The 27,561-nt window shown below is 41.2% G+C and overlaps 1 protein-coding gene across 7 annotated transcripts in view; it reads right to left on the reverse strand.

Moving 5' to 3' along the window:
* The window catches only part of CNTNAP5 (contactin associated protein family member 5), a 421,643-nt gene that overhangs the window by 60,070 nt on the left and 334,012 nt on the right, over positions 1–27,561 (reverse strand). For all 7 annotated transcript variants that reach the window (XR_012154186.1, XM_073305030.1, XM_073305029.1 and 4 more), the window contains 4 exons: positions 20,474–20,630; positions 10,677–10,804; positions 10,355–10,525; positions 7,443–7,661 (listed from right to left, as the gene is read on the reverse strand). Coding sequence is in view for 6 of the 7 variants with exons in the window: in XM_073305030.1 (XP_073161131.1) it covers positions 7,443–7,661; positions 10,355–10,525; positions 10,677–10,804; positions 20,474–20,630 (675 nt within the window). In the remaining variant the exon portion in view is untranslated. The remainder of the gene's footprint in view (positions 1–7,442; positions 7,662–10,354; positions 10,526–10,676; positions 10,805–20,473; positions 20,631–27,561) is intronic.

The following is a 27,561-nucleotide window of genomic DNA, read 5'->3' on the forward strand; positions in this document are numbered from 1 at the left end:
TTTTCCAGTCATCTGGGACTTCCCCGGTTCGCCATGAGTTTTCAAAGATAATGGCCAATGGCTCTGCAATCACAGCCGCCAATTCCTTCAGCACTCTCGGATGCAACTCGTCCGGCCCCATGGACTTGTGCACGTCCAGCTTTTCTAAATAGTCCCTAACCACCTCTATCTCCACAGAGGGCTGGCCATCTCTTCCCCATTTTGTGATGCCCAGCGCAGCAGTCTGGGAGCTGACCTTGTTAGTGAAAACAGGCAAAAAAAGCATTGAGTACATTAGCTTTTTCCACATCCTCTGTCACTAGGTTGCCTCCCTCATTCAGTAAGGGGCCCACACATTCCTTGGCTTTCTTCTTGTTGCCAACATACCTGAAGAAACCCTTCTTGTTACTCTTGACATCTCTGGCTAGCTGCAGCTCCAGGTGCGATTTGGCCCTCCTGATATCATTCCTACAATGACCTCCCATGTCTTACATACAACATGCCTGTTAATACACCCCCAAATGGCATTAGCCTTTTTCACAACTGCATCACATGGCTGATTCATAAGCAGTTTGTGATCCACTGTAACCCCCAGATCCTTTTCAGCAGTACTACTGCCTAGCCAGCTATTCCCCAATTTGTAGTTGTGCATTTGATTGGAATATAACATTTGCATTTGATTTGAACATAATGGCTCCAGTCCCTGGTTGCAGCTGAGGAGCAAATGGTGCATCTCAGGATTATGAGAGGAATGCAAAGAGAACTCTACATCACCTCTGCCTTCTGCCAGTTCTGGGCTGCTCTGAACCAGGCTTGTCCCCCGGCAGAGCAGTACAAGAGCTTTATATGGTACAGTCACGTCTCTGGCTTTGTATTCTCTCTTGAAGATTATGAGGCTAGAACATGCCCCTATCCTTGCACAGGAATGCAGGGAGCTTCCATCCCTTTTGTGCTAGTTATGGCCATGTTTACACTGAGCGGAAAATGGGGACTGATCTTTCTACTCACCCCTGAGGCAGAAAATACCCCCCAAGGGAATAGAGGAGGAGACAAGGACATGTCCTCACACCCCAGCCAGCTGAGTGGGTGTGCTGAACTATCCAAACGAATAGCGTAGCAATTTCACTCCCCTGAATCCTCAGGAGGGACCATCTCCCCTTCTCCTCAAGAGCATGCAATGTTCTGGCATGACCCTGCATGGCCCTCAGTGCCAGGCTTAGCACAATTTATACAACCTGGCCTGCAAGCTTGTTCCTTGTTTGCCCTTTGCACTCTTAGTGACATGTCTCAGAATCGATCAGAGGAGTATACACAGGTGCAGCAGGTACGAAATTCAATGGGCGCTGAGCACATTATTTCCTTGGAATCCTTTGAAAGCCCAACCCTTGTGGTTATGAATTTACTGAGGTGCTAATAATTCAACACTTAGGGTCATAGACTCATCTGACTGGCAATGCATACTCTACCTGTGTGCATGCACACACACACACACATATAGAAAATCATATTAGTAGCATGCCACATATTCCATGTATACTGACATATATCAACTGCCCTTCCATTATTATAGCAATCACAGTTGGAAAAGAATCCTTCTGGTACTATCTAGGTAACTTGTACAGTATATAAACCATGTAACCTAAAATCTATTATTAGGTCAACACCTTTCCACCTCCCCTATTAGGCATAATTAATAAGAACGTTGTCCTAATGAGGAGGGACTGTAATTGAGTGCAGTATGGCCACCAGTGGTATTGTTAGATGGTATTGTCATAATGAGGGATGGAACAAAAGCAGAAACTTCACTCTGAATCCCTTCACCTTTTGTTTGCGGGGTGTGTGTGCGTGTGGAGAGATTGCGGGGTTTGGATTTGAACACTCCCCTGTGTTTTCCCTCCTGAGGATGAATGCACAATTGGAAGGGATTATTTTCCAGTTTCCGCTTTGACTGCATCCAATACCTCCTCAGGAGAGAGAGAGAGTATGTATGAGGTTTTGGCACTGTCCACCCCAAACCCTAGAGCTGCTGCAGTTTCCAACCCAAAACCTAAGCCCGTGGCTAAGATTATTCTGAATCTGAACTCTGTGCTTGCTCCACCGCTCTATAGACACTGTCTCTGGAGCACACCATACTGAAAGACTTTCTAAGCATTCATGACTGACGACTGTCACTTTGGCTGTGTGGAAAAGGATTTTGTTTTGCTCTGGGGGCAGAGTTAAAGCACAGAATTTAACACAGAAGCAGTAATATAAAAACTGTGATTCCAGTAGTTTCCTTCTTACTCAAGGCACAGTGTAGAAGTAGCTTTAGTATTATTTAAAACTTGGGAGGAAACATCCCAACTGCACAAAGCACACATGAATATCCTCCTGTCACCAGGATGCAGCGCTCACCTCTCGCGAGTGCCTTTGGCTGAGTGTATGTGTTTGCACTCTCCCTCTAATTGCAGAAGGTCTTCGGCGACTGAGTCCTCTGGCCGAGTCACACTCTGTGGAATGAGACCCGCAAAACAGACCCGTTGCGGGGTAAACAGTTCAACAGTCTTTACACCATCTCCGCGATCGAGCCATACCCACTGGGTTTCCTCCCTGGAAGCAACGTCTTCATCCTCTCTGGGCCTTTCTGGCCCCAGCTCTCCAGCTGGGCCATCAAGTACTTCAGGCCCACTTCCAGGGGTGTATCAAAGTCCAATAGAGTCCAAACAGTTCACTATGTCTGGCCCTATTCAGTGGTCTTCAGTCTCGTCTTGGAGTGTCAGGCCTCTCCCCTGTGGGCTTGTCCATGTCTCCGGGTCCCAGCCCAGGGACGCTATGGATAGCAGCCAGGTACCACTGCTTCCCTTTCCGCTCTTTGCTATGCTGCTACAGCACCATGGGCCTCAGCACCTTTACCAATGGTCCACCCTCACCTCAAGGCCTGTGATGAACAAGTCCCACCAGCCAGCCAGGAGCTCTCTCTTACTCCCCTGCTCCTTGCCAGCAACTGAGTTGTCCATGGTACTACAGCTCCCTTCAGCTAGCCAGGAGCACCACTTGTACTCCTCTAGCTCCAGCAAGGAACTACCTCTGTTCTGAACTGCAGCTCCCTTTACATGGGTCTGCAACCCTCTGATTGGCTGCTTCGTGCAGTCTTTCCCTGATTGGCTGCCTCCTGCGCAGTCTCTCTAGGCCAGTTGGAAGACTAAGCTCTACTGCTCCTTTCTGGGACGGGGTGTGGTAGGACCCTGAAGGCTGCAGCAGGGGGCCTTTGCCTAGTACACCCCACTAAACCTCCATGATTCACTGACTGATTGACTGGGGAGCCCACAAGAGCCCAACAACAATTTCATACATAAGCTAAATGACAGAGTGGAATTCCAAGTAAAAGTAAATGCTTGTATACTTCTCCCTTCCCACCCACCCCCCCAAAAACAATACCTGAGGACATTTTAGGAAAGAAACCACACTAGGGACAGGAAATGCATAGCAGATGTAACCTCAGGAGGCTGCACAAGCATCTGCTACTGTGAATCAAGAACAAATGAAGAATGGTAGAGCTGAGTTGCACTGACAACAGGTGGAAAATGCAGAGGCAAAGAAGAAATGTCATACTGAGCCTAGTTTCAATGTGCTCCTCTATAGCTGATATGAGCATACACATACAGGAGCTGATTCTTACATACACCACTTCCCCTTTACAATGCTCTGATAGCATAAAGGGGGCTTTAAAGTGGCCAGAAATCGCTCCCTGGGTACATCCAATAGACAGCCATGTGAAGCAGCCTTAAGGTTTAAACCAGGGTTTGAGCAGGCAGTTGCATGGACTCAGAATACAAGGAACACAAAGGTAGCTTAATGCTACCTGAGCCTGTTTCCCTAAGCCGAGGAATAGCATGACTGACATTCAGGCCAATGCCATGTACATGGTACCATGTCTCTGGATATGGAACCATAACAGCTGCAATAGCCAGTTAAAACGAGCAAACTGAGAACTGAACTTTACTTGAAAATCTTATGAATGAGCTGAAGCTTAAGAACATGCAAAGCACAAGGGTTAGAGTGGGAAAAAAATATCATGGTGGGACCATCCTTAAATTCTACTCATGATCTCAGAGTGGCTGGATTTTTCTGCTGAAATGATCAGCAGTGAAACATATTAACAATATTGACACTTGAAGTGTGGTCATTAGACTCCAGATTTAAGAGTTCACTGAGACGAACAGGGGAAGTCCACACCTCAGTCTCTGAAAGACATCCTTGGAATGGGTCGGTACGTGAGGGTCCTCTGCACAGCAGACACTTAATTTCTGCAGAAGAGAACGGCACCGCCAGAGCAGTGATACATAGGATACACTGCCAAATCCTGGCTAAATACCACTAATAGCTCTATTAACATTTCTGAAAAAGGCTTTGGTTCAACATTCCCACAAACAATTCTGTAAATATCACTAGGTAATAGCTATTTTATAGATTGATTTTAAGCCAAACAACACAAAACCCGAAGGGGAAAATCATGCCATTGCTTACAATCCTAAAAGCATAGCCTTTCATGGGGTATGAGGGCAGGATCTGTCCCTAAAGTTACATATGGTAAATAATAGACATTATTAGCTTAGCTGGTGTAAACTGCCATAGCTCCATTGAAGTCAAGCATGGTTTGTGCAAACATCTCCCCAAGTCCAAAATTTTGCCAGTGAAATTTCTCAAGGCCACTAGAAACTAATCTTAGACTCCAGAATTCATTCTACTTGTGTGATCCAGGCCATATTTAAACTTCAACCTGTAGAGATAAAAGATTTTGTCCCTTCTCATTCTGTCTTTATTAACATCTCCGCAGGTACAGAAGACATTATACTTGGAAAGCTACACTGGATACACATTTGTTCATCATAACAGTAGTATCTTATATTAACATACACCTTCCATCCAGAAGGATCCATAAATACTTCCAGAAGATAAATAAACTAAATTAAACTTTGATGTTGAGTCTTGTTTGTGAGAATTGCAAAATACTTGAATTCATTCAGAAGGGATGATAAAAATAAAAGATATTAAATCTTGATGACTAGCCATCTCCTTCATGGAAATGAAATGCTGAGTTTAAATTAAATAAAATAGGAAGATTAATTTAAAAAATATTTGTAACATTTTTTAAACAGCAAATCGTGTCAGCTATATGGATTATTAATTAAGCATGTGCATACCGATTATGGCAACCCCTTAATCTTAACTGGTATGCAGAGCATTGCAGATGTAGAAACAAATATATTGTACGCAGTGTTGTTGTAGCCCATGTTGGTCCCAGTATACTGGAGAGAAGGTGAGTGTGGTAATATCATTTATTGGACCCACTTCTGTTGGTGAGAGAGACGGTTTGAAAGCTTCAAGGAGTCTGGTGGCACCTTAAAGACTAACAGATTTTATTGGGCATAAGCTTTTGTTGGTAAAAAGCCCCACTTCTTCAGGTGCACGTGCATATGCACCTGAAGAACTGGGTATTTTACCCATGAAAGTTATGCCCAAATACATCTGTTAGTCTTTAAGGTGCCACCAGACTCCTTGTTGTTTTTGTGGATACAAACTAACACAGCTACCCCCGATAGTTTAAAAGCTCGTCTCTCTCAGCACAGAAGAGGGTCCAATAACAGATATTACCTTGTTTCTCTAAACAAATATGTTGTAAGTTACATGGGGAACATATCTTATAAGAGAACATTATGTTTGGCTGCTTTTTTCCTTTTACAATTAATGTGGTTTATTAATTTGTTGGTTTTTCTTTTTTTTCATATGGGATGAAATTTACTTCACACGATTCAGGTCTTGTATCAGCCTCTACCTACCAGGAGTTAGCGTGAGTCTTTCATGGGAAGCAGATTATTTCACATCTGCCTACTGCAGGGTTTCTTCCACCTTCTTTTAAGGCATTTGGAGCTGGTTATTGTTGGAGACAGGATACTAGATGGATCACAGGTCTGATCCAGTCTGGCACATCTTATGTTCCTATGTAGAAAATCCCAAGCAACCTGCACTGCTTAGGTCCATAAGGTGGCTGAAATGGTCTGTAGACAGGGTCTTTCTAAAGCCAGCCAAAAATCACTATCAATGGCATCAGCTTTTAAGTCCCTTTTCTTCATGGTTAAGTCCCAGAGTCTTCTGCAGAAGCCTATCTACTCCCTAGAGGGCTACACTCCCCAGGCCATGGGCTTGTGAATCACACATTAACTGTGTTGTTGCACTTCAACAGAGCTTCTTGCTGATCTTTTATCTCAGGAACTGGGAGACAGCTAACCAGTCACAGGTGGGGGCTAAGCCTAACTTCCTTATAGATCTGTCCTACACTATGACAGTCTTACATGGGCCCTCTGAAATTCAGTAAATTCCCTCCATGTTGAAAGCTACTAGGGCTTGACTTCAATATGTCTTAGCACTTAGGATGGTAAAATACCACTGAAACAATGATAGCTGGTTTAGTGGGGTATCTTTTTTTATATGTCTTCCCATCCAGAAGGATCCCAGCCCCACTGGACCCCGGTTTTATAAGCATCTCATGGAAAACTGAAAAACTTCATAAAATGTAGACTTTGTATAGTTGGGGGAAATCCCACTGCTAGGCTAAGGTGGGCAGAGGCATTTCAGTTAAATAGAATTTCTTAAAGGGCCAGAATGCATCATGTATACACAGCCCTGAGTATGGAGAAGTGTGCAGCCACCCAACTCCATCTCAAAGGGGAGTTCTGTGATAGCTAGAGTCTGGCTATTGTATAAGGGATGCGAAGGGGAAAGGCTCCTTGTCCTCTCTGCTTCAGTTACCAAAAAAGGTAGGAGCAACTGAGCCCAAAATTGGAGTTTGGGTGTAAGAGAGTTGGGCAAATACAGTAAAAAATAATATGCACATAAAATGTCTGTTTGCCTCTTTCAGTGTATTTACTTTGTCTGTGTTCATAGCTCTTTTGTGCTTGCTTTACATGGATATTCTCACAAATGAGCTTACCGGCGGGAACGTTTGCCACAATGAGCAGATTTTAAGGAACTATTACAGATTATTTGCAACTTTGCCAGAAACTTGCATCCAAGAATTATGCCTCTCCTGTTAGGGTACAGAAACATACTATGTGACCTGTGTGTCCAATCAAAAGAGCTCAACAGCTAATCCTCACAGTGAGCTGATTGCAAAAAGCTACAGAACTGGAAATATTCAGATATTGTTCAACAGATCATTTCAACAGGACCTACAATCGAGGAAATCGTTGTCTAAGCAGTCCCTCAAGCGCAGAGGCTAGGGTTCTGGAGGTTTTGACATGGTCCATGCAGGTGGGTAAAAGAGGTGGCAATCCTTATTCTTTTCTCCCAACTGCATGGCTATAAAAAAGCAGGGCACTATCTAGCTCAAAGATGCCAAACCTCAGTGGCTAGAAAAGTTATGGTACTGGTTTACTATAGACAAAAGTTGCAAACAACTAAAAATTGCCTTAAATGGTCCCTACCTACAAAGAATTGGCTGTTAAGCTGCAAACGAAAATGCCCCTCCGCAGGTGCCTCCAGAATCTTTTTAGGAAGGTTATCCACTTGAAGAGATGTTTGCTTGAGGTTCCTCTCGGCTCGGACATAGTGCCACTGGTTGTCATTCAGAGGCGTGGGAGACTGCACCGTAGCTTCCATAGGCCCGTTTCCAACATCTATGGAGAAGGTGATCTCCTTAGGGGCTGGAATGGACAAGGGTGAGGAAGAGATGAAGGATGGAGTTAAATATCTGGTTTTGACAACAAAGAACAGTCTGTGAATGAAGGCTCCGTTAACTATTAAACTAGCAAATAACATGGCAGCCGAGACGTAAAACTCATCCCACAGCTCACTGTTTGGTTTCCATTGTGATTACAAAGGGCTGAAGACTCATTGATTATACCCGACTTTAAGGCTATGCCAATGATGGTGCCCAAAGAAAACTAGTTTATTCTCCCCTGAGACAATTAACCACTTAGATGTCAAGCATTGCACAAAAGTATGATGCTGGCAGTTAAAGCTTCCTCATGCCAGCAGCTGGTAAAGGGCCAACCTGCCCCTCCCAACATAGCTTTCTAACCATGTATGCTTAATAAAAGACCACACTAGGAAGCTGGATTTTAAGTGTGTAATGGGAGGTGTCTGCTCAAAGCCGTTGGTCACATGGGTAGATCTGATCCTGGTGGCAGGGTAAACATCATGAGAAACAGGAGTTAAGTGACAGTCTCAGAATAGAGGGGCATACGTTGCACATGCTGAGATACAAAGGGATCCTAGTGTGCATCTACATTGTCAAAAAAAACCCTCAAGTGACGAGGAATCTCAGAGCCCAGGTCACCTGACTTGGGGTCACTGGGCTCACACTACGAGGCTAAAAACAGCAGTACAGACGTTCCTGCCTGGGCTGGAGCCAGGCTCTAAAACCTTGCTTGAGGAAGAACATCTATACTGCTGTGTCTAGCCCTGTAGTGAAAGCCGGGATCAGTTGACCTGAGCTCTGAGACTTGCTGTTGCGGGTTGGGTTTTTTTGGTTTGTGTTTTGTAGTGTACACCCCTTGAGGGACAGAAGCGTAATCAAGAAGACAGGGTGACATAAAGCGGTTCAATTTGCTCTGATGGAAGTCAATAGGATAATTCCAACAACTTTAATGGGAGCAGGCTTCGACCACAAGTCTTTGATATTGTTGTTACTGAATTTATTCCTCTCCTTAAACTACTGCATACACCAGAGACTGAAAGTACCAGCTTTGCGAACTGCATGCCAAACAGAAGGTAGTGGATTGAAAATTCATGGAAACCTGTTGTTTCAAGTCCAAGAAATTGGATAGATCTCGTTTTGGAAGCTGTTGCTCAGGTACTTGAGTTAGAAAATGTTCTATGGGGATAGGTAAAAAGATCTATTCTGAGCCTCTGCATCTGCTAAAAGGCCAATTCCTTTCCAAGCAGCTCATCTTTGGAGCTTTCTCCATACAAGCCCTCTAGTCTACAAATTCCATCTGGCTGCGAGATACACAGCAAGATGCTGCTAATGAGGAGTCCAAGTTAAAAAGGAGAAAACAACTCCAAATTTCCCAACTTTTCAATAATTAGTTGCTTTGTGAGCATATGTTTTGTCATGGGCTGATGAAAGAATTTGCTAAACAAGCATCTAAGCGGTTTGTAGTATTTTGTCACAGTTAATGTCAAATTGTCATTTTTTTCACATCCCCAAGAATGATATACAATACACTGAACTATAACCAAATTGGACTTTGATGTGCAATTAACACTAAATCATACATCATTACCTTGTGATAATGCACCATGACATTTACCACTGGTTTAATGAATCAAAGGGCCTTGGGGCCTTATTTTATTAAATTTTATGTTGAGGTTATTATAACCATATTATAAAATGGATGGCACTCAATTCTGCATTTTCTCATCCTGACAGAATTGGGAACAGAGGGGTCTTATTTCACTTCAAAGCCACAAGAGTTTCCCCCTGTTAATATTCTAGATCAGCAGAATAAGAGAGAGAGGTTAAACCTACCAATTAGCTGTTGCTATTTTCCCCCCATATATAAGTTGAGCTGTAATTACAATTCAACCACTAAGTGGGCTTTGTGGTGTTCACAGGGCCTAACAGGACAATTAATGGCTCTCACCATGGGTTAGAGTCCTCACCATACTCTTTGTGGGCCCTCAACTCTCAAGACATCTTTGTTTTAACACTATTTGCCCTTGTCTAAGAGTGTTTTATGATGGGGTGGAGAATGACTAGACAAATGATCTCATACTGTCAATTTCTTGACATGCACAAAAATTTAAACTCATCTAATTCATCCCTACCCATGAAGGGGTTAAAATTATGAGCACAGCACTTGAGAATGAGTTGTGTTACTGGCACTGAGTTAAGCAGAAACAGTAAAATGGCATCCTCATGTTTGAAATGTAACAATAATGAATAATAGGAATTATTATAATGGTTTAGTATTAGCATTCCAGTAACACCAATGGGCTTCAAATGAGTCAGGGGCCCCATCCTGCTAGGTGCTGCAGAGTCATGTAATAAGAGATAATCCCCACTCCAAAAAATTTACAGTCTAAATAGACAAAGGCTTTAAAAAATAAGTATTATCTCCATTTTGAATATGGAAAACTGGAGGACATAGAGTTCAAGAATGTTGTCCAAGGTTCACTGCGTGTGTGCATCAGTGCAGGGAATTGAACCCAGATCTGCTGAGTCCCAGCCCAGGGCCTTAGCAACAATGGAATCCTTACTCTCCAGAGATCATTTTGTCCTATCTACAGTCATGCTGGACATTAGAAAGACATCATGAAGCGCTTGCTTCCCATCCCTCCACCAAACTAGCTGTATAGAATGAATATGGCGAATTCCAGCGTTGACACTTACAGCTTATTTCAATGCGGATGAAGTCCTTAATCCCAAGGTTTTCCAGGAAGACTCCAGTCATAGCCGTGGTTTTGAAGAAAAAGGAAATGTCTGCGCTGAACTCTGCATGGAAGGTGGGGAAGTGAAGATAGGAGGCCTCTGTGTTGAAGGAAGCTGCATTCCAGAACTGTCCTGCAAAAGACAATGCCCTTCTCTATAGCTAACTGGCACAGGGCCATGAGTGAAAGCCACATATGTAAAGATGCCTTTTTATCAAATATTTTTAAAATAACTAGGATGGGACATGCTGTACATCTGGAGATTGAGAAGAACTGGTACTCACTGTCTCCATGGCAACGCAAGGGACCGATTCTCCAAACAGCCTCCGAATTAGACCTGTTTGTGTCAGTGATCACGAGTTGAGTTAAAGGCAAATGGTCTTTGAAGGAAAGAAGGCCAGTATCATTTGTCCTGGTTATAGCAAAGAGAAAAGCAAATGAATTGAGGACATATCCTTCCCATTCCTTATGTGAAAGAATATTTGATATGTGTTGACAATTTCTGATTAAAGCACAATTGTTTCTGTAAAGTTACCTAAAAAGCATTCCATATTATATATATATATGAACGGCCCCCAGAATACCTTAGAGCAGCCTTAAGGCTGCTTTATTCATAGATTCGCAAATTATAAGGTCTGGGCACCTGGTGAATCTTGGCATTGCACCAGGCCTCTCTTTGAAATGGAAGACACGCTTCTCTTAGAGCTCAAGTGGCTCCTAGCAGTCTTCTGTGTCTTTTTGCAATGAACTGCAGGAGAGGAAGAGAGAATCTCCTTCTTCTTGGAGAGGAGTCCAAGGGCCTGTCAGTTTTAGAAAGCAATGCCGCCCAAAAAGGGCAGTGCTTGAAGCCTAGAAAGTGCTGCATGACCTTGGTGGCTCAGCACCACAATTAACTAGTAAACCAGAAATAAAAACTGAAAACAGTGAAGAAAACTTAAGTAAAGGGTACATAAACTATTAACTATTTAGGGGATTAATGAAACAAAGAGCTAAATACATCAGGAAAAAATGTGAGCAGAACCACACGGGGAGTTCCAAAGCTGTCCGTGAGTGCAAAGAAGGAACTGGGGGCCAGGGAACAGAGTGGCACTTTTCTTACACAGCCTTGGGAGGGGCCCATGAGGAGATGCAGGACCCAGTGTGCACCGCCAAGATGGGTAGTGCTGCTGATGGGTACCATACATGCACCTGAATGGAATACACATCTGCATCAGCTCCAAGATTAATTCATGATACCTCCTGGAGCTTCATCAGTTAATGCCCGTAAAGAACTTTGAGCTCCTTGCATGGAAAGTGCTATCAGCACAGAATGTACAATTGCATTATTAAACGGATGTGTACGTCATCTCAGCATGCACGTATGACCCCAGTACACTGTGTATCTCACCATGCAACTCCATTAACAAACAGAGAGTACATCATGCTCCAAAGTTATCTTTAGTAATTGAAAACAAATGCTCTTCTAGACCACATTATGAAAATTTAGTTCTTTGGACAATTGCTGGAGTAACAGTGTTTGAGGGATAATGTAGCTGTTGGCCTGTTTAAAATGGAGCACAGGTAGCCTGACCTGTAAATGATAAATAACTAGCTTGATGGGAACATTATGGGACCATTTTTCATCTTTCTGTATACTAATAAAAGGATACTCACAGAAATCTCACTCTCTGGCATCCCAGTAGCCTGAACCATCATAAACTGGTAATCTCTAGGTAGCAGTATTCACATTTTGTTCTGACAGATGGTAGAACAGTGGTGTCATTAAATATAATTTCTTCTCATATGGTCCCCCTACTGCAATGTTTTCTACTTGTATATTAATAAAAAACTCTGGTGGGGTCTGAGTAGCTCGAATACTCAGTGCAATTTTTCATAAATACAGTACAGTTTGAAAAAATACTGCCTTCAGCAGATGTCAATGAACAGCATGGGAAACGGACCATTATAATAGGTTTCCATTTGAGAAAATTTTGAGTCTGTGTGCAGGGCAGATCATTAATAATCCAACAGAATACAATTTAATTAGCATATATCTGCCAACTGCATGCAAAAATGATTTACTGAGTACAATAATAGTGAGTTACAGTAAATAACAAACAGCAGAGGGGGAGAGAGTTAACAGGGGAAGATAAGGTAGAAAAGACATATTCGCAGCTGGAAGAAAACAGACAGGGTCACAATCTGTAAGGTATGGGATTCTGGACACCCTCAAGGCCCCGTCATTGTCAATGGGAATTGAATGTGCTCAGAGTCTCCAAGGAAGGCAGTTCATAGAATCAGAGAATATCAAGGTTGGAAGGGACCTCAGGAGGTCATCTCGTCCAACCCCCTGCTCAAAGCAGGACCAATCCCCAACTAAATCATCCCAGCCAGGGCTTTGTCAAGCCTGACCTTAAAAATATCTAAGGAAGGAGATTCCAGCACCTCCCTAGGTAACGCATTCCAGTGTTTCATCACCCTCCTCGTGAAAAAGTTTTTCCTAATATCCAACCTAAACCTCCCCCACTGCAACTTGAGACCATTACTCCTCGTTCTGTCATCAGCTACCACTGAGAACAGTCTAGATCCATCCTCTTTGGAACCACCTTTCAGGTAGTTGAAAGCTGCCATCAAATCCCCCCTCATTCTTCTCTTCCGCAGACTAAACAATCCCAGTTCCCTCAGCCTCTGCTCATAAGTCAAGATGGCAGGAGCTAAAGAGGAGAAGGTTCTTACGGCCACAGTGACAAGACCGTGGAAAGAAAAGAAAAGCGAGCAAGCGAGCAAGGATAGCTTTATAGTTAAGATGCTGGCCAAAGACACAGGAGAGCTGGGTTCTGTTACCAGCTCCCCCACAGACTTCCTGTGTATCACTGGCTCAGTTTCTCCCTCTGTCAAATGCAGGCAATAATGCTTCTCTAACACACAGGGCTGTTGGGAGGATAAATTCAGTAATATACGCTCTAATGTATTGCTTACATGAGTGGCTTTAACGTGGAGGGTACAGCTGCATCTAAGAATGGATCTTAGTCAGAGAGAAAGACTAAGGAAGTAAATGGACATGAGTAGCGTTGTGCAGAGTTTCCCATGAGAGCTGCACCTAAACTGACAATGAGCATGTCTCCGCAGGGCTAACTAGAATATGTTTCAATAACCAGAACTAGCAAGAGCATCTGCAATACAACCTGGTGACCCCCAAGAAGTTGACAGGTGCTATGGTGATCCTATGGAAAAATCTTTCAGTCATATGCAGAGCCCAGGGGGTTTTGAGTGGAAGAAGGTGTGAACAGGCGAGAAAGGTGAGACGAGAGGTCAGAATTCCCTTGCCACTGAGGCAGATGTAAGAACTGTCCCTAAGGTGCGTGAGGGACAGTGTAAAAGTCCAGGAAGGATCTTAAAAGCATGGCAGGTGATATTTGACTGGTCCTGAAGCAAAAGGGGAACCACTGGAGATCTACAAGGATGAAGACAACATAAATACACTGTATCAATAGAAAGCAAAGAAATGGTCTTGCATTTTACACAACTCTGAGCCTCAAAAATGCTCTCCCTTTTTGCATCAACTTACAGATTTTAACAACCAAACCTTCTCAGGCAATAAGCAGCAGATATTAGCTATGTTACCTGGTACATTTCCAGGTTTATATGATCATTTCCTTTCCCATTGTTCATTTGGCTTTTTCATAGATCACAGATTTTAAGGCTAAAAGGGACCATTGTGATCATCTAGTCTGATGTACTTCACAAGCCACAGAACTTCACCAGTAATTCCTGTATCAAGCACCTAATGTCTGTTTCATCTAGAGTATACCTTGTAGAAAGAGATGTAGCCTTGATTTAAAGATTTCCAGTGATGGAGAATCCACCACACCTTTAGATAAATTGTTCCAGTGGTTAATTATCCTCCCTGATAAAAAATTGTTCCTTTCTACCCTGAATTTGTCTAACTTCAGCTTCCAACTATCAAATTGCCTTACAATTTTTTCTCTTAGATTGAAAAGTCACTGACTACCAAGAATCTGTCTCTTAGGGAGATACCTGTACACTGTGATCAAGTCTTTTTTTAAAAACAACATTTTTTACAGATGCATTCTCTGTGTCGGAGGTGACCAGCTGGGGACATAGTTAGAAGAGTATCGCTGGATCAAACTGGCTTACGCATCTGCCACTTCCCCTGAGATCCGCTTCTCCTATTCTTCCACTAGTATCGTGAAGTTAGTTCTTTATTCAGTAAATGTGTTGCCAAGTTAGCTCTCTCTGACTCCTGTTATCATGGTACAGGTTCCATGGGGTAGGATTGGTAAGTCTGGAGTGTGAGGGGCTCTCTCTAGAGTGACTTGCTGAAGTTGAAATACTAGAGTCCTTCTGATATGGCAAACTCAGAAACATCCTCCAGTCCACCTGGCTACTATAGAAGGGACTGCATATCATTCTTCAAGTAAGGTCTTGTCTACACCACGGAGTTAGTTTGATGCTAACTATGGAAGTGTCTACTTAAATTTTGCTCCTGCCAACATAACTGCCCGGCTACGCCAACATAATAACTCAACCTCTACGAGTGGCGTAGAGTCAAGGTCAACAGAGTTACGTCAACACAGTGTCAGTGTAGATACTGTGTTGCTTATGTTGACTATTACTGGCTTTCAGGAGCCATCCCACAATGCCAGAAATGGATAGTACAATCAATAAAAGCATTCCTGGTGAGGACACGCACTACTGACACAAGCAAAGCGTAGACGTGCACAAATGATGTCACTACTGCAGCGGCTATATGCCAACATAAATAAGTTGACTTAATTGTGTACTGTAGACATGGCCTAATAAGACCAGAATTAGCAGTTGGCTTAGATGTCTGGTTGGATATGACTTAAAATCAACATGCCTGCAAGTGCATATTCTTTTTCGACAAATCACTAGGTTCACTCCTCCCTTTATGACTTTTCTCTCACTTTCTGTTTCTTTCGGTCTGCTCTGACGAACCATTACTTTAATCTGCAGTGAAGACGAGAGGTTAGAAGGGAAAAAAAACCCTCTGCCTGCTTCCCAAAAGGAAACTACAGTAGCACTGACTGGTCTCTGCTCCTGAGCTGCAGTAAGGAGTTTGATTTAACTAAAAGGAACAAGAACGGTTGTCTGATTTTTCCTTTCTACAGAACCCATTTTATTTCATGCTAAGGCAAATTAAATGCATCTAGCACAGTCTTCCCCTTCTAGCATAATATACAGTAGGCTAACTTCACAGTTCCAATCCCAGCAGATTTCCGATTCAAATGCTCATTATGTACCAGAGGTCAGTTTTCTAGCAGAGAACTAAAAAGGCAATCTTCAATAAGCATGAAATTTCCTATGTTTGGAAACTCTTTGCAAAGTTCAGGGGCATTGAGTCCCCTGTTAGTCCATAAGCAGGCAATGTGCAATTTAGAATTGCACAAAATAGGAGCTGTGTTCCAATTTTCTAGTGGGCAAAACACAGTTTAACTGAATAAACCCTCTAAGTTTACCCTGTTTGCAGCAAAGAAACTAGGAGAAGAAACCCCCACTCTATGTAATGTGATGCAAATAGATTCTAAATTCACATTGTTTTCTCACTGTGCGTTGGCATGACCTGATAGCATGTTGGCATGGGAAGCCCTACATAGCGTGCAATCTCAAAACTTCACCAAGACGATCTTTTGATGAAATACCTGCTGCTCACAATCTGAGTAATGGATGGCCTACCTATGCACTGCTTGGGGGATTTAAGGGACAGGCTCCTCGGGGAAGAGGATTCTTTTTATTCCCCTCGGTATAGTTTTACCAAAGTGTTCTTGACGCACATCGCTCCCTTTATAATGGGTGGCAATCACAAGCACGAACTCGACGTACATGATTTTTCTCTTTAGAAAATAAAAATTATGAAAAGAAAAAAAAAAGATGAATCCGGCAGTTCTTTCATTGTGGGACATGGTAAGGAGGTCACAATGAGCATGTAACTTATTCCAGACATGCACATAAATCAACATTTATACAGACAAAAATGTCTCTGAAATGCCTGAGAGGGTTAAAGGCATGACTGGCTTTTAGAGCACATTGAGCGACTGATAATAGGACAGTTGGTACCAGCTGTCCCAGAAAACATAATGTCTATTTCATTATTTCATATCCGACTCGATTCAATAGCATTTTCACCACTGTAAATCAGGAATAACGCCACGAAGCCAATCAGGTTGCAAGGGTGAAAAACTGATCTGAGATCACAGTCAAGCCCCCAGTTTTTGTTTCAATTCCTACCAACACTGAGCAATGCAGAATTAAATACCATGGCAAATAACTGTGAGACCGTTAGAAAGTAGTACGGTTACAGAAGGGGACTGCCTCATTTCCCCAGGAAACTCTTTGGTCCTTCTCGGAAAATATGATGGGTGGAATATAGAGCTACAGCTTTCAAAATGTCCCTACCATGTATTGATCCCATGAACAGCCTTGACCGACAGACTGTAAACGTGGGAATTCCCTGCTGAGCCACGACATTTTCTGTCAATTTGACTGGAAAGACTGAGTTCTCACCAAACTTCAGACATTACTGTTTCAGAATAAACAGATCTAGATTTTTTGGAGGATTCTCAAACTTGGAAATTTATCTCCAAATTTTCACTCACCCTCTCCCCATCTTGATGTAATGTAATACTTTTATTCTGCACTATCTTTCACCTAGTTATGAATAGACAATGTTTTTCTCTGTTCCTGAGAATTAAGAAATAGGGAAAAGGAACACAGAAGAAGCTTATTCAACTCAATACTTCCCAATACTTCATAAACTTCCTTTCCTCTTTCTGTATCTTTTCTAGAGTTTCCTGTGGGAATCTTTTCAATGTATTGGGTTATGGTTGTATGAAATATTCATCGATTCCAAGGCCAGAAAGGACCACTGTGATAAGCTAAATTTGACCTCCTATGTAGCACACAAACCACATAACTTCCCCTAAATAATTCTCAGAGCAGATATTTTAGAAGACACATCATGATTTAAAAATTGTCAGTGATGGAGTATCCACCACGACCCTTGGTAAATTGTTCCAATGATTAATTACTACACTGTCAAAAATTTACACCTCATTTCAAGTCTAGCTCCAGCTTCCAGCCATTGGATCATACATTTCCCTGATAGACTGAGGAGCCGGTTATAAAATATTTGTTCCCTGTGTAAATATTTATAGACCGTAATCAAATCACCCCTTAACTTTCTCTTTGTTAAGCTAAATAGACTTTAGCTTTTTGAGTCTATCACTATAAGGCAGGTTTCTAATCCTTTAATACTCAGAGTTCTTCTCTGAACCCTCTCCCATTTAATAACATTCTTCTTGGACTGTGGGCACCAGAACTGGACACAGGATTCCAGCAAAGGTCACACCAGTGACAAATGCAGAAGTAAAATAATCTCTCTACTCCTACTCAAGAGTCCCCTGTTTTTGCATACCAGGTTCACATTAGCTCTTTTGGCCACAGCATCACACTGGGAGTTCATGTTTAGCTAATTCTCCACCCCCTCAAATCTTTTTCAGATCACTGCTTCCCAGGATAGATTTCTCCCCTTCTCTAAGTATGGCCTACATTCTTTTTCCTTGATATATACATTTAGCCATATCAAAACACATATTTTTTGCTTGTGCCCAGTTTACCAAGTGATCCACATCACTCTGAATTGGTGACCTGTCCTCCTCCTTATTTGCCACTCCTCTAATTTTCGTTTCAGCTGAAAACTTTATCATTGGGTCAGTGGTGATTTTATGGTTTCTTCCAGATCATTTATAAAAATGTCAAATAGTGTTGAGGAACTGGTACCAATTTGAAGCTACTAATTATGGAATTCCTCCCTGTCCTCTTCTTTCTGGTGGCCAGAGTCTGCCACAGCTTATCTGTCTTCAGCCACGTAGAATATCACCATAGCCTCTAATGGTTATGAACTGCCAGGACTCCTCTCTCTCCCTCTCATTTCTTGGTGGCCAGCTCCATTCTTCTTTGACCCTGGGATACTGGTGTTTTCTGAGTCTGGCTCTCTAGGAACTCCTCAGCTTCTCCAATTTTCAGTAGCATCTCAAATTTGCCCCTCCAATCCAAGAATTTTTTCCTTCGGCACAGCCACCAACTTGTACGTCATGCATATGAAATCCCATCCATCATCAGGCCAAGAGAACATGGCACATCTGCTGCAGGTCAAGGAACACTGTTCCATCCCTGGGCATCTTGATATCACATATAGTGCTGTACCTGTAAGGAAAGCCTCTCACGCTCCCTCTCTCAACTCCCCTGTTTGCAGCTCTTGAGTTCCCCTAGCAAATTACTTTTTCTACCAGGTCTTCGCTGTTCAGCTCAGCTCCCTTCTGCCCCTCACCACTCGGGAGTGATTGGCCACTCAGAGACTTCAAACATCTGGGCTAATCAAAGCCCCAAGGACTGGAGCCAGGTAACCTTTAGCAAAGAACCCTGCTTACTGGGCCCCACAGCCCAGCTATTTAATCTGTATACAGAGAACTAACAGAAAAAAACCACTCAACCAAACAACCCACAGATGGACCAGATGCACCACTCACTAAGTCTCACTACCTCCAAAAAGTCTGCAGCTAATCTCTCTGATACTCCTCTGTTCACGGCTGTTGAGTTCACCTAGGAAGTGACTTTTTAAACCAAGTCATCCCTCCTTAGCTCAGCTTAGTCTTGTTATTAACTCTGTTATATTAATAATTATAGCCTTATGTTATAGCATACATTTTTGTGACACTAATATTTGGAATGAGAAGACAGGATATTCATTTTATTTTACAAATGATCTCTAATTGAAAACTAACTAAGACCAAGATTTTCAAAACTGACTAAGGACTTTGTGGTGCTCAATCTGAGACATCTAAGGGCCAGATTTTCAAAACGTGGGTGCTCCACTCTTTCTGAAAATCAGGCCCTTTTTAAGTGCTACAAGTTGGGCACCCAAAAAGCGAGGTCCTCGAAATAACTGGTGACGTTTGAATAGTTGGGTGTGTATCTTTATATTGCTAGCTCCATGCACTGTTTTATTGTGTCCTTTAATTTCTCCCAAATTAGGGTTTCCTAGAGGAAATGTAGATACTATTTTAAATATGATGACATATTATGATATATGGTATGTATTTTCTCTCCAATTTTTGTTGATGATCTATTAAGTCTTATAAATATTTTTTTTTAAAATAAAGCAGAACAACTCACATCTGTGGATAATCCCTGTTTTCTGGTTTCATGTACATTTTTTATTGTGTTTCAGATGAAAGTCCTTGTGCTTTCAACAACCATGTCTGTCATTTCTAATCCTCTATAGAATATGAAATTAATTTGAAAATGCTCAGACTGGCTCTCTGTCAGCAGCTAAGAGTCTTTAAAGTGAACAGAGGGTAAAAGGAAGAGTTTACATTCACATTTTTTTCCAGCATCAGGGAACATTCAGTGGACAGAGATTCAGTTTACATAGGGTTTTGAATATATACTTTATAGGTATAAACCCTCCTATAAGACCTAATCCAAAGTGCACTGAAATCAAAGGGGGTCTTTCCATCATATTCATTCGGCGTTGGATCAGGCAGACATAGAAGATCCAGGCACATATAGAAATTTAAATTATTTGCTTACAAACCCTTCTGGTAGACTATACTTCCTCTGCTTCTACCCTCACCTAAAAATTATTGTCTGAGGCCCAAACTCTTCCCTCAGTGACACTGAGGAGTCTAAATTCCTGAAGTCTCTATCAGGCAATCCTCTAACCAAAGTCAATGGAAATTTTGACCAAGTAAAAATGTCATGATTTAACCCACAGACTGCAACAGAGCTGCCCAAGTGTAACCTAAGGCAGAATGTTTTCTAACATGCTATTCACACTGGAAGACTGTGTCCGATAGAAGCCTTGTCTTTGTTTGACTGAAAAGCTGTGCTTTAAATAAGAGCAAATTCTATGCTAAATTCACTCCCCATTTAATTGCCCTGAAACAAATCAGTTTATACCTGGTATAAATTAGCACAGGATTCAGCTCCCCATCATCCTTTACTACCCCACCCCCATCTCTCCACACATACGATATATAAAATTTCTTAGCATAATTACCATTCTTCTTTATCAGCATCACAGTTGCAGAAATATCTCATATCCAGACAACTTTCTTCCAGTCCACAGGCACATTGCTGAACTCCAGGAAGAGATCCTCCCCAGTAAGGATGCTTTTCATTGGCACGACCAACCCACCAAACATATGGCATTCCATCTGGATGAGAGGAGGGGAAAAGATGACAGACCTGTGATGAGCACATTGCACTGGAAGTAAATGTGTTAAAGTGAAGCTGAGCACCATACAGAGTACACTAAGGGTGTGTCTACACAGCAAAAACTGTGCATAGACTAGCTGATAGTCTGGCTAGTGTAGGAAACAGCAGCAGTGAAGACAGCAAAGCACAAACTAGCAACCCAAGGATGTACCCAGGGTTCATGCCAAGCTTGTACTATCCACACTGAAGCCTGAGCTATGCTGTCTTCTCTGCTATCGTTACCCACACTAGCTGGTTCAAACTAGCTCAGGTAGGCTAAACTATGCAAAGCTTTTATTGTGTGGACATACCCTCAGATGCAAACTGCAAAGTTCACAAGAGGCAACTGCTAGACAAGTAGGTGTGGCTCTATTTCATCCTGTAGAGCACTTGGTAAGATAGCAATAATCATATGGGCTACACCTGTGCCTTTTAGTTTCCTGTGTTCCTTTTCTGTCTGTTCTAGTGGGTACTGAGCAGAGAGAGAGAGAGAGAGAGAGGGAGGAAATGGACATTTTAAGATCATGCTTATAGCTTGGAGAGAAAGATGGAGGGACTACCTATCTAGTTAGCTTATGTTCTCCTTCCAATTATATCTCAGACGCTGGGGATGTTCCAGTTGCAAATAACTCCTACAAGTGCTTCTCTTGCTTCTCTGAGCCACCACTGTGATAGGGTAATATAGTTCATGGCATCAGAGTTTGATCTATTCACTGGAGGAGACAGGAAATAATTTCCCCACCCTGTACAGCATTCTACAACTGTATTGAAGCACTAGGTATTCACTATCACCAATACCAATTATCTTATCCAGGATATGGCAAATCCTCTTTTTAGACCGCCATTTTTCTCTATGAATCACAAATATCATTATTGTTACTCAAGGGGCCTCCTGGTTTGCAAGTCTCCAAGAAATGGACTCAAAATTCCCATGGACTGTAAAATGGGAGCAGGGCCACGCTTTTTATTATATATGCTCTGAGGGGAAAATTCACCATACAAAGCCCCCTGGAACACTTTAAAAGATCTTCTATGGTGAAGTGAATTTCACCCTATGTGATTATCTTTTATCCATGGGAGCGCAAAACTCTGTGTGCTCTGAATAGAACCAAGATTATTTACATTTTAAATGCATAATATGTTATACAGTACATCAAATATTAGGCATTAATCAACAGAGGCAGTAACCACATTGCAGACATCCTGAAATCAATGGATTAATAATTTCCTAAAATTAAATTTTGTCTTCCTGGACGGTCAACTTGTTATCAATTTTGTAATCCCTAAATCAAGGCATTTAATCCATTACAAAAAAGGTACATACATCAATTTTGCTAAATTTTGCTCCAGGTGTTTTGATCTTAGAAGCTTGGAAAAAATAAACAAAACTGCAGTAATAATATGGAACAATATTGGTCTATACAGCTCTTTCACTGAAAATATTAGCAAGGACTATTCCTAATTATGCAAGGCAAGAAACTCTAGAATGTGAAACATGATCAAGGTTAATAATGAGCGTTAGGGCCTAGTTAAGTTGAGTTTAAGATGAACTCAGCACAGCTGAGCTCATACATCTTTTCTCTTTAACCTTAGAATAGTGTAATGTAAATACTTGGAAAAAAATATAAAACTAACAAAACAACACTGTTCTCATGACACCAGCAATTAGGACCCGTGGACTTTGACCAATGCCCACTGGTGCTCATTATAGAAAAGAAAGTGCAAGATGGTTTATGGATGCAGCCTACTAAAATGTGTTTACACAATTTAGGTCTTACCATATATTATTATCAACATGCTTCATTTTTGATCTTGGATTTTTGTTGTTGTTGCTTTTCAGCAAGAATCTAGATAATAACTAAACTATGTTACAAAAGTGAATCATTACGATAGGTGAAAGAGGTCCACCATCACTGTACTGGGCAATTACTTGATAAACCTTGGAATGAGAATGCTTGCCGAGTAAGAGGATAATTTGACTGGCAACTGAAACAGACATTATATAGAAATAGTTCATCTAATTAAAAAAAAATTGCTCATTCTGGAAAAAAATCTATTTAAATAAACTAAAACCTCTGAGCTAACAGCAAATAATAGTGTGCATAAATCAAAATCAATCTGGGTTTTAATGCTTGCTTGCCAGGGTCATTAAACTGAAGCGTAACATACTGATGAAGAGCCATCCCTGGGTAGTAAGAATGAACATTTTTATTATGTTTTCTTCATGTTCTAGTACATGTATTTTATTGAACTAAACCAAACAACCAACCAAATTATGATATAGATGCTGAAAGTGGAAGCAACACCATAATAAATTGGTTAGTCTCTAAGGTGCCACAAGTCCTCCTTTTCTTTTTACCATCGCTTGAGTAATTTAAAACTAGACCAAATAAAGCGCCTATTGTGTGGAATAGTCTTGCATTAGCAGGGGAATGGACTATATATATATATCTTTTCTAGGTTTCTCTTTATAATGCCCAATTCTGCCACCCTTTCTCAAGATCAGTAGCAACTTACTTACTGAGTAGTCCCACGGAAATCAATTGCAATGCCAGGGAAAATGAGACCCGTTCAATTCTAGGCCCTGATTCAGCAGAACACTTTAGCATGTGCTTAATTTTAAACATGTGAGTAATCATCTCAGCAAAGTACTTAAACATGTGCTTAAATTCCATGTAAGTGATTTACTGAATCAGGGTCCTAGACACTCCAGGAATACAAATAATTAGTAATAATAATGAGATGTCTCTCTGATCTTAGGTTTCAGAGTAGCAGCCGTGTTAGTGTCTATCTGCAAAAAGAAAAGGAGTACTTGTGGCACCTTAGAGATGAACAAATTTATTTGAGCATAAGCTTTCATGAGCTACATCTCACTTCAGCTCACGAAAGCTTATGCTCAAATAAATTTGTTCGTCTCTAAGGTGCCTCAAGTCCTCCTGTTCTTTTCTCTGATCTTAGTTACATCAGTTTCATGCCATTCCACAGTACCCTCATTCAGAGCTTATGTAGTCACGGTGGTGTAGATCTGGAGAAAATAGTGCAACTGAGATCAGAATTTGGCCAGGAGATGTCAAGCTTCATTCTTGAATGTCAATAGCAATAGATTGTCATTAGTTACATAGTCTTCACTTCTTCACTATTCATTGTATAACAACAAAACCTTCCCCCAAATGAACTAAATTCCTCGTTGCTGTAAAACCTCTGAGGTCAATGGCGTTATCCCAGGGATGATTTTGGTCCCACAGGCCAATGAGGACCTTACTGAGTTGGAAAGCCAGTTTAAATTTCCCTGAATAAACGACCACTCATTGTAAAGTATTGTCATTCAATACTTCAGTTATTTATGTTGTCCAGAATAGAAGACAAAAGCCTATTGTACAAATAGATGCATTCCATTCAGTACATTTTTCCTCTAGTCATAACAGACGAAAAGTTAACTCATAATGGACCATTAGGGTTTTTGTTATTGTTAATGCTAGTGCTCTGAAGGGGAAACAGAGCAACTGGAGAGAGGCAATAAATGTTAAATACAACATCCCAAAACACGGATAGAAGAGCTGGCGATTTAATTTCCTACAGTACGTTTCTTCACAAGCTGCATAAGCCCCCTTTTTGTGTGGTTAAACAAATCCTCTAGAAGACAAAGATATTACATTTCCAGCGAAGCAGTGGCAGTGTGTGTTTTTACTATGCAGGAGCCTCAACAAACTAATTTACACTCCTATTTTTACCCACACCAGCAAACATTCTTACAAAGGTGCAAAACATTCTCTACTTGAATGCCAAAAATGAATTTAAATCAACAGGTGGCACTGAATAAAGGAATTGATTTTAGAGGCTGTTTTATAATAAACCAAATGCTTGCTTGTTATGGGTGCAGACACACCCAACCTATGCAAAAATGTAACAGATGAAAATTTGCACAATAGTGGAATTCAGTGATGTGGGGATCAGTCCTGCTTCTTCCTGCCAGGCACTGAACATGATTCACTCACACTGCACACCCACCCTGCAGCAGATGCACAGCACCTTGTAACACCTGGCCTATGCTGCTTAAGAAGATCACTCAAGTGTTGTCTACTGCGTTCTCCATTTCAGGTCTATTTTATCACAAGCCTCTATAGAAAAGATCCCATTGTCTAGCAGTCTGGAGGGTGCAGGCCACCAAAGGTATGTTTACACTGCAATTAGACATTCATGGCTGGCCCATGCCAACTGACTTGAATTAAGGAGCTGTTTAACTTTGGTGTAGATGTTCGTGCTCAGGCTGGGACCCTCCCCCTGAGCCTTGCGAGCCTCAGTCAGCTGCCAATGGCCAGCTGCGGATTTTTAACTGCAGTGTAGACATACCCCAAAAGGCCATTAGGGGCACTCCAGCAATGGAGAAGTGCTTCATTGTAGTTCCCTCTAAACATAAATGGCAGGAGGTTGGAGGCATAGAAAGAAGATCAATTAACTATTACCCAAAATCCGGATTTAGGGGGCACTTCTGGAAGGTAATAATGGTCATACAGGTGTCCCATGCCCTACAGATAGTTTATGGGAAAGTTTTTCATACTCTTAAAACCCATAGAGTTCCCCGTTCTCCTCAGTTTACTCAATACTTTGCCTAAGGACCAGTATGTAGCCAGATATGCATGTGAGATATTTTTAAAACCATTTTTTATGGGTTTGGGGTGAATGTTCAGGCATTTTCAGTGACAGCATTCCAAACATTCACCTGTCCAATTTGTGAGTGCACAGAAACCAAATGTGCAAATAGGCACACAAACTGATGTTTGCTCACTCAGTTTCCTTTTGAGAGTTGTACTAGTCGATTTTTTTTCCTGGCCCATTGAGTTTTTAGGCCTTTTTGTGATATTAAATAATACAAACATTTCTCTTGTAAATACACTTACTGCATGTAGTCATTCAGAAGGCTACGTTCCAAACAGTTTTCAGAGTAACAGCCGTGTTAGTCTGTATTCGCAAAAAGAAAAGGAGTACTTGTGGCACCTTAGAGACTAACCAATTTATTTGAGCATGAGCTTTCGAAAGCTCATGCTCAAATAAATTGGTTAGTCTCTAAGGTGCCACAAGTACTCCTTTTCTTTTTGTTCCAAACAGTGTTGTTTCATAAGGCTTTAGGATGAAATTATTACACAGAAATAAATCCACGGTGACTCTGTGGAGCACTGGAGCTGAGAGCAGAACCTTACCATTAGCATTTAGGATTGCATTTTTAGAGTTAAACTGGAGCCATATACCTATAATAATATTGTATTTAGAGTATTTGTCAAGATCTGTTTGCATCATTTCCCAGAGAGCCTTTTGTTGCTATTACAAGCAGAGTCTAATGATGGAAACGCAATAAGATAAATTGAATCCCACATTAAGCTCCTATGCTGTTCAAACCTATTTTCTGACTTCAATGATCATACACCACTAATACAGGCAGGCTTCTAGGATTTCAGAATCAATAGGAATAAGTCAATTAAAGATCTTTTCCACAGACACAGAAAGTTAATGTATTGTTAGTTGTCTGTTGAAATATTGGGACCATGTTACACTGAAATAATTTTGTTCAGGCATTTTCATGTTCATCATTTTCTTAGAAAGAATCAAACCATGGTAAAGAGGCAACTAACTGAATTCAATATAATGGTTTTATTTTTTCATACAACACAATGACCCCAAACAAGCAGAATATCTTAAATCTGCTATTTTCTCTTACTTTAATAGAAAGATCCACATATGAAAAGAGCCACTTAAAACTGATCTCAGAATTGGAAAAGCAATCAAAGGCAATTCTGAGCTAGAATACAGAGAGAACCATCTAAAACATATGTCTGTACTAACCATTTTAAACACACAATATCCATACCTAGAAATGGCTCGCTGGAAACCCCAAATGTTACACTGAACAGGAAGCACTGAGACAGACAGATATTGACACTTAGACAGTTGCTATTTAAAATATACAACCATGGTAATCCCAATTCTGTTGTAGCCCAGTGAAACCTGGGTGCCAACGAAGGCTGAAAGCAGTAGATTGATGTTTTTGATTGTCATTTTCATCAGCTGATCCATATTAAGTGAAAGAACAAGATCAGCAATGAGGATAGTATTTGTAGCTGAACCTAGCAACTGCCTCCATCAGCACTGGTTTGCTCTTGGCAGCTTTCCTGGTATTTACATATTATTAGGACGGAAGACACACAAATTACAAAGTGCGTTTGCCAAGGAATGCTGCTATATGGCTGATAATCACATGATTGCAAAAGTTTCAGTGACCTAACAAGATTGCCAGTGATGGACATAGACTAAATGTCCAACCAGACTGTCTTAAGGACCTGACTAGAGATCAACTCTGGTGATGCTTGATCTGTGAGGAGACCACATATCTTTAGGATTTGCCTTGATGATGATTTTTAAACATATGTGGTGGCATTGCCCTGGAGTCCAGAGGCCAAATTCTGTTCTTAATTAAAACAGTGTTACAGAGCAGCTCAAAAAGCATGAAACAACTTTGCAAATAGCTTGGAAATTTCAAAGTTCTTTCAGTTTCACAAAGTTTGGGGTGGACCAATTTTCTGCTAAATTTTCCATGTTAGTTCTCTACCTAACTTTTTTTTAAAGTCAAAATAGTTGTTGAAATTTCTCATTTATCAAAAAACCCACTTTCAGTAAGAAAAATAAATATTTGTGGTAAATGAAAAAAATTAAAACAATTTTAGTAAAAATTACAGCAAAAATTGGGAAAATGTCATGGAAAACAGAAAGTTTCTGTAACATTTAGAGTTTGTTGTGAAAAATGTTGTGTTTTTAAAAAGGGTCATTTTTTTCAATGAAAAATTCAACCAGCACTACAGTGTTAACTAAGCATACTCTATGTTGGTTTAAATGACAGCT

The sequence above is a fragment of the Lepidochelys kempii genome, chromosome 11, assembly GCF_965140265.1.
Source record: "Lepidochelys kempii isolate rLepKem1 chromosome 11, rLepKem1.hap2, whole genome shotgun sequence".
NCBI classification, from domain to species: Eukaryota; Metazoa; Chordata; order Testudines; family Cheloniidae; genus Lepidochelys; species Lepidochelys kempii.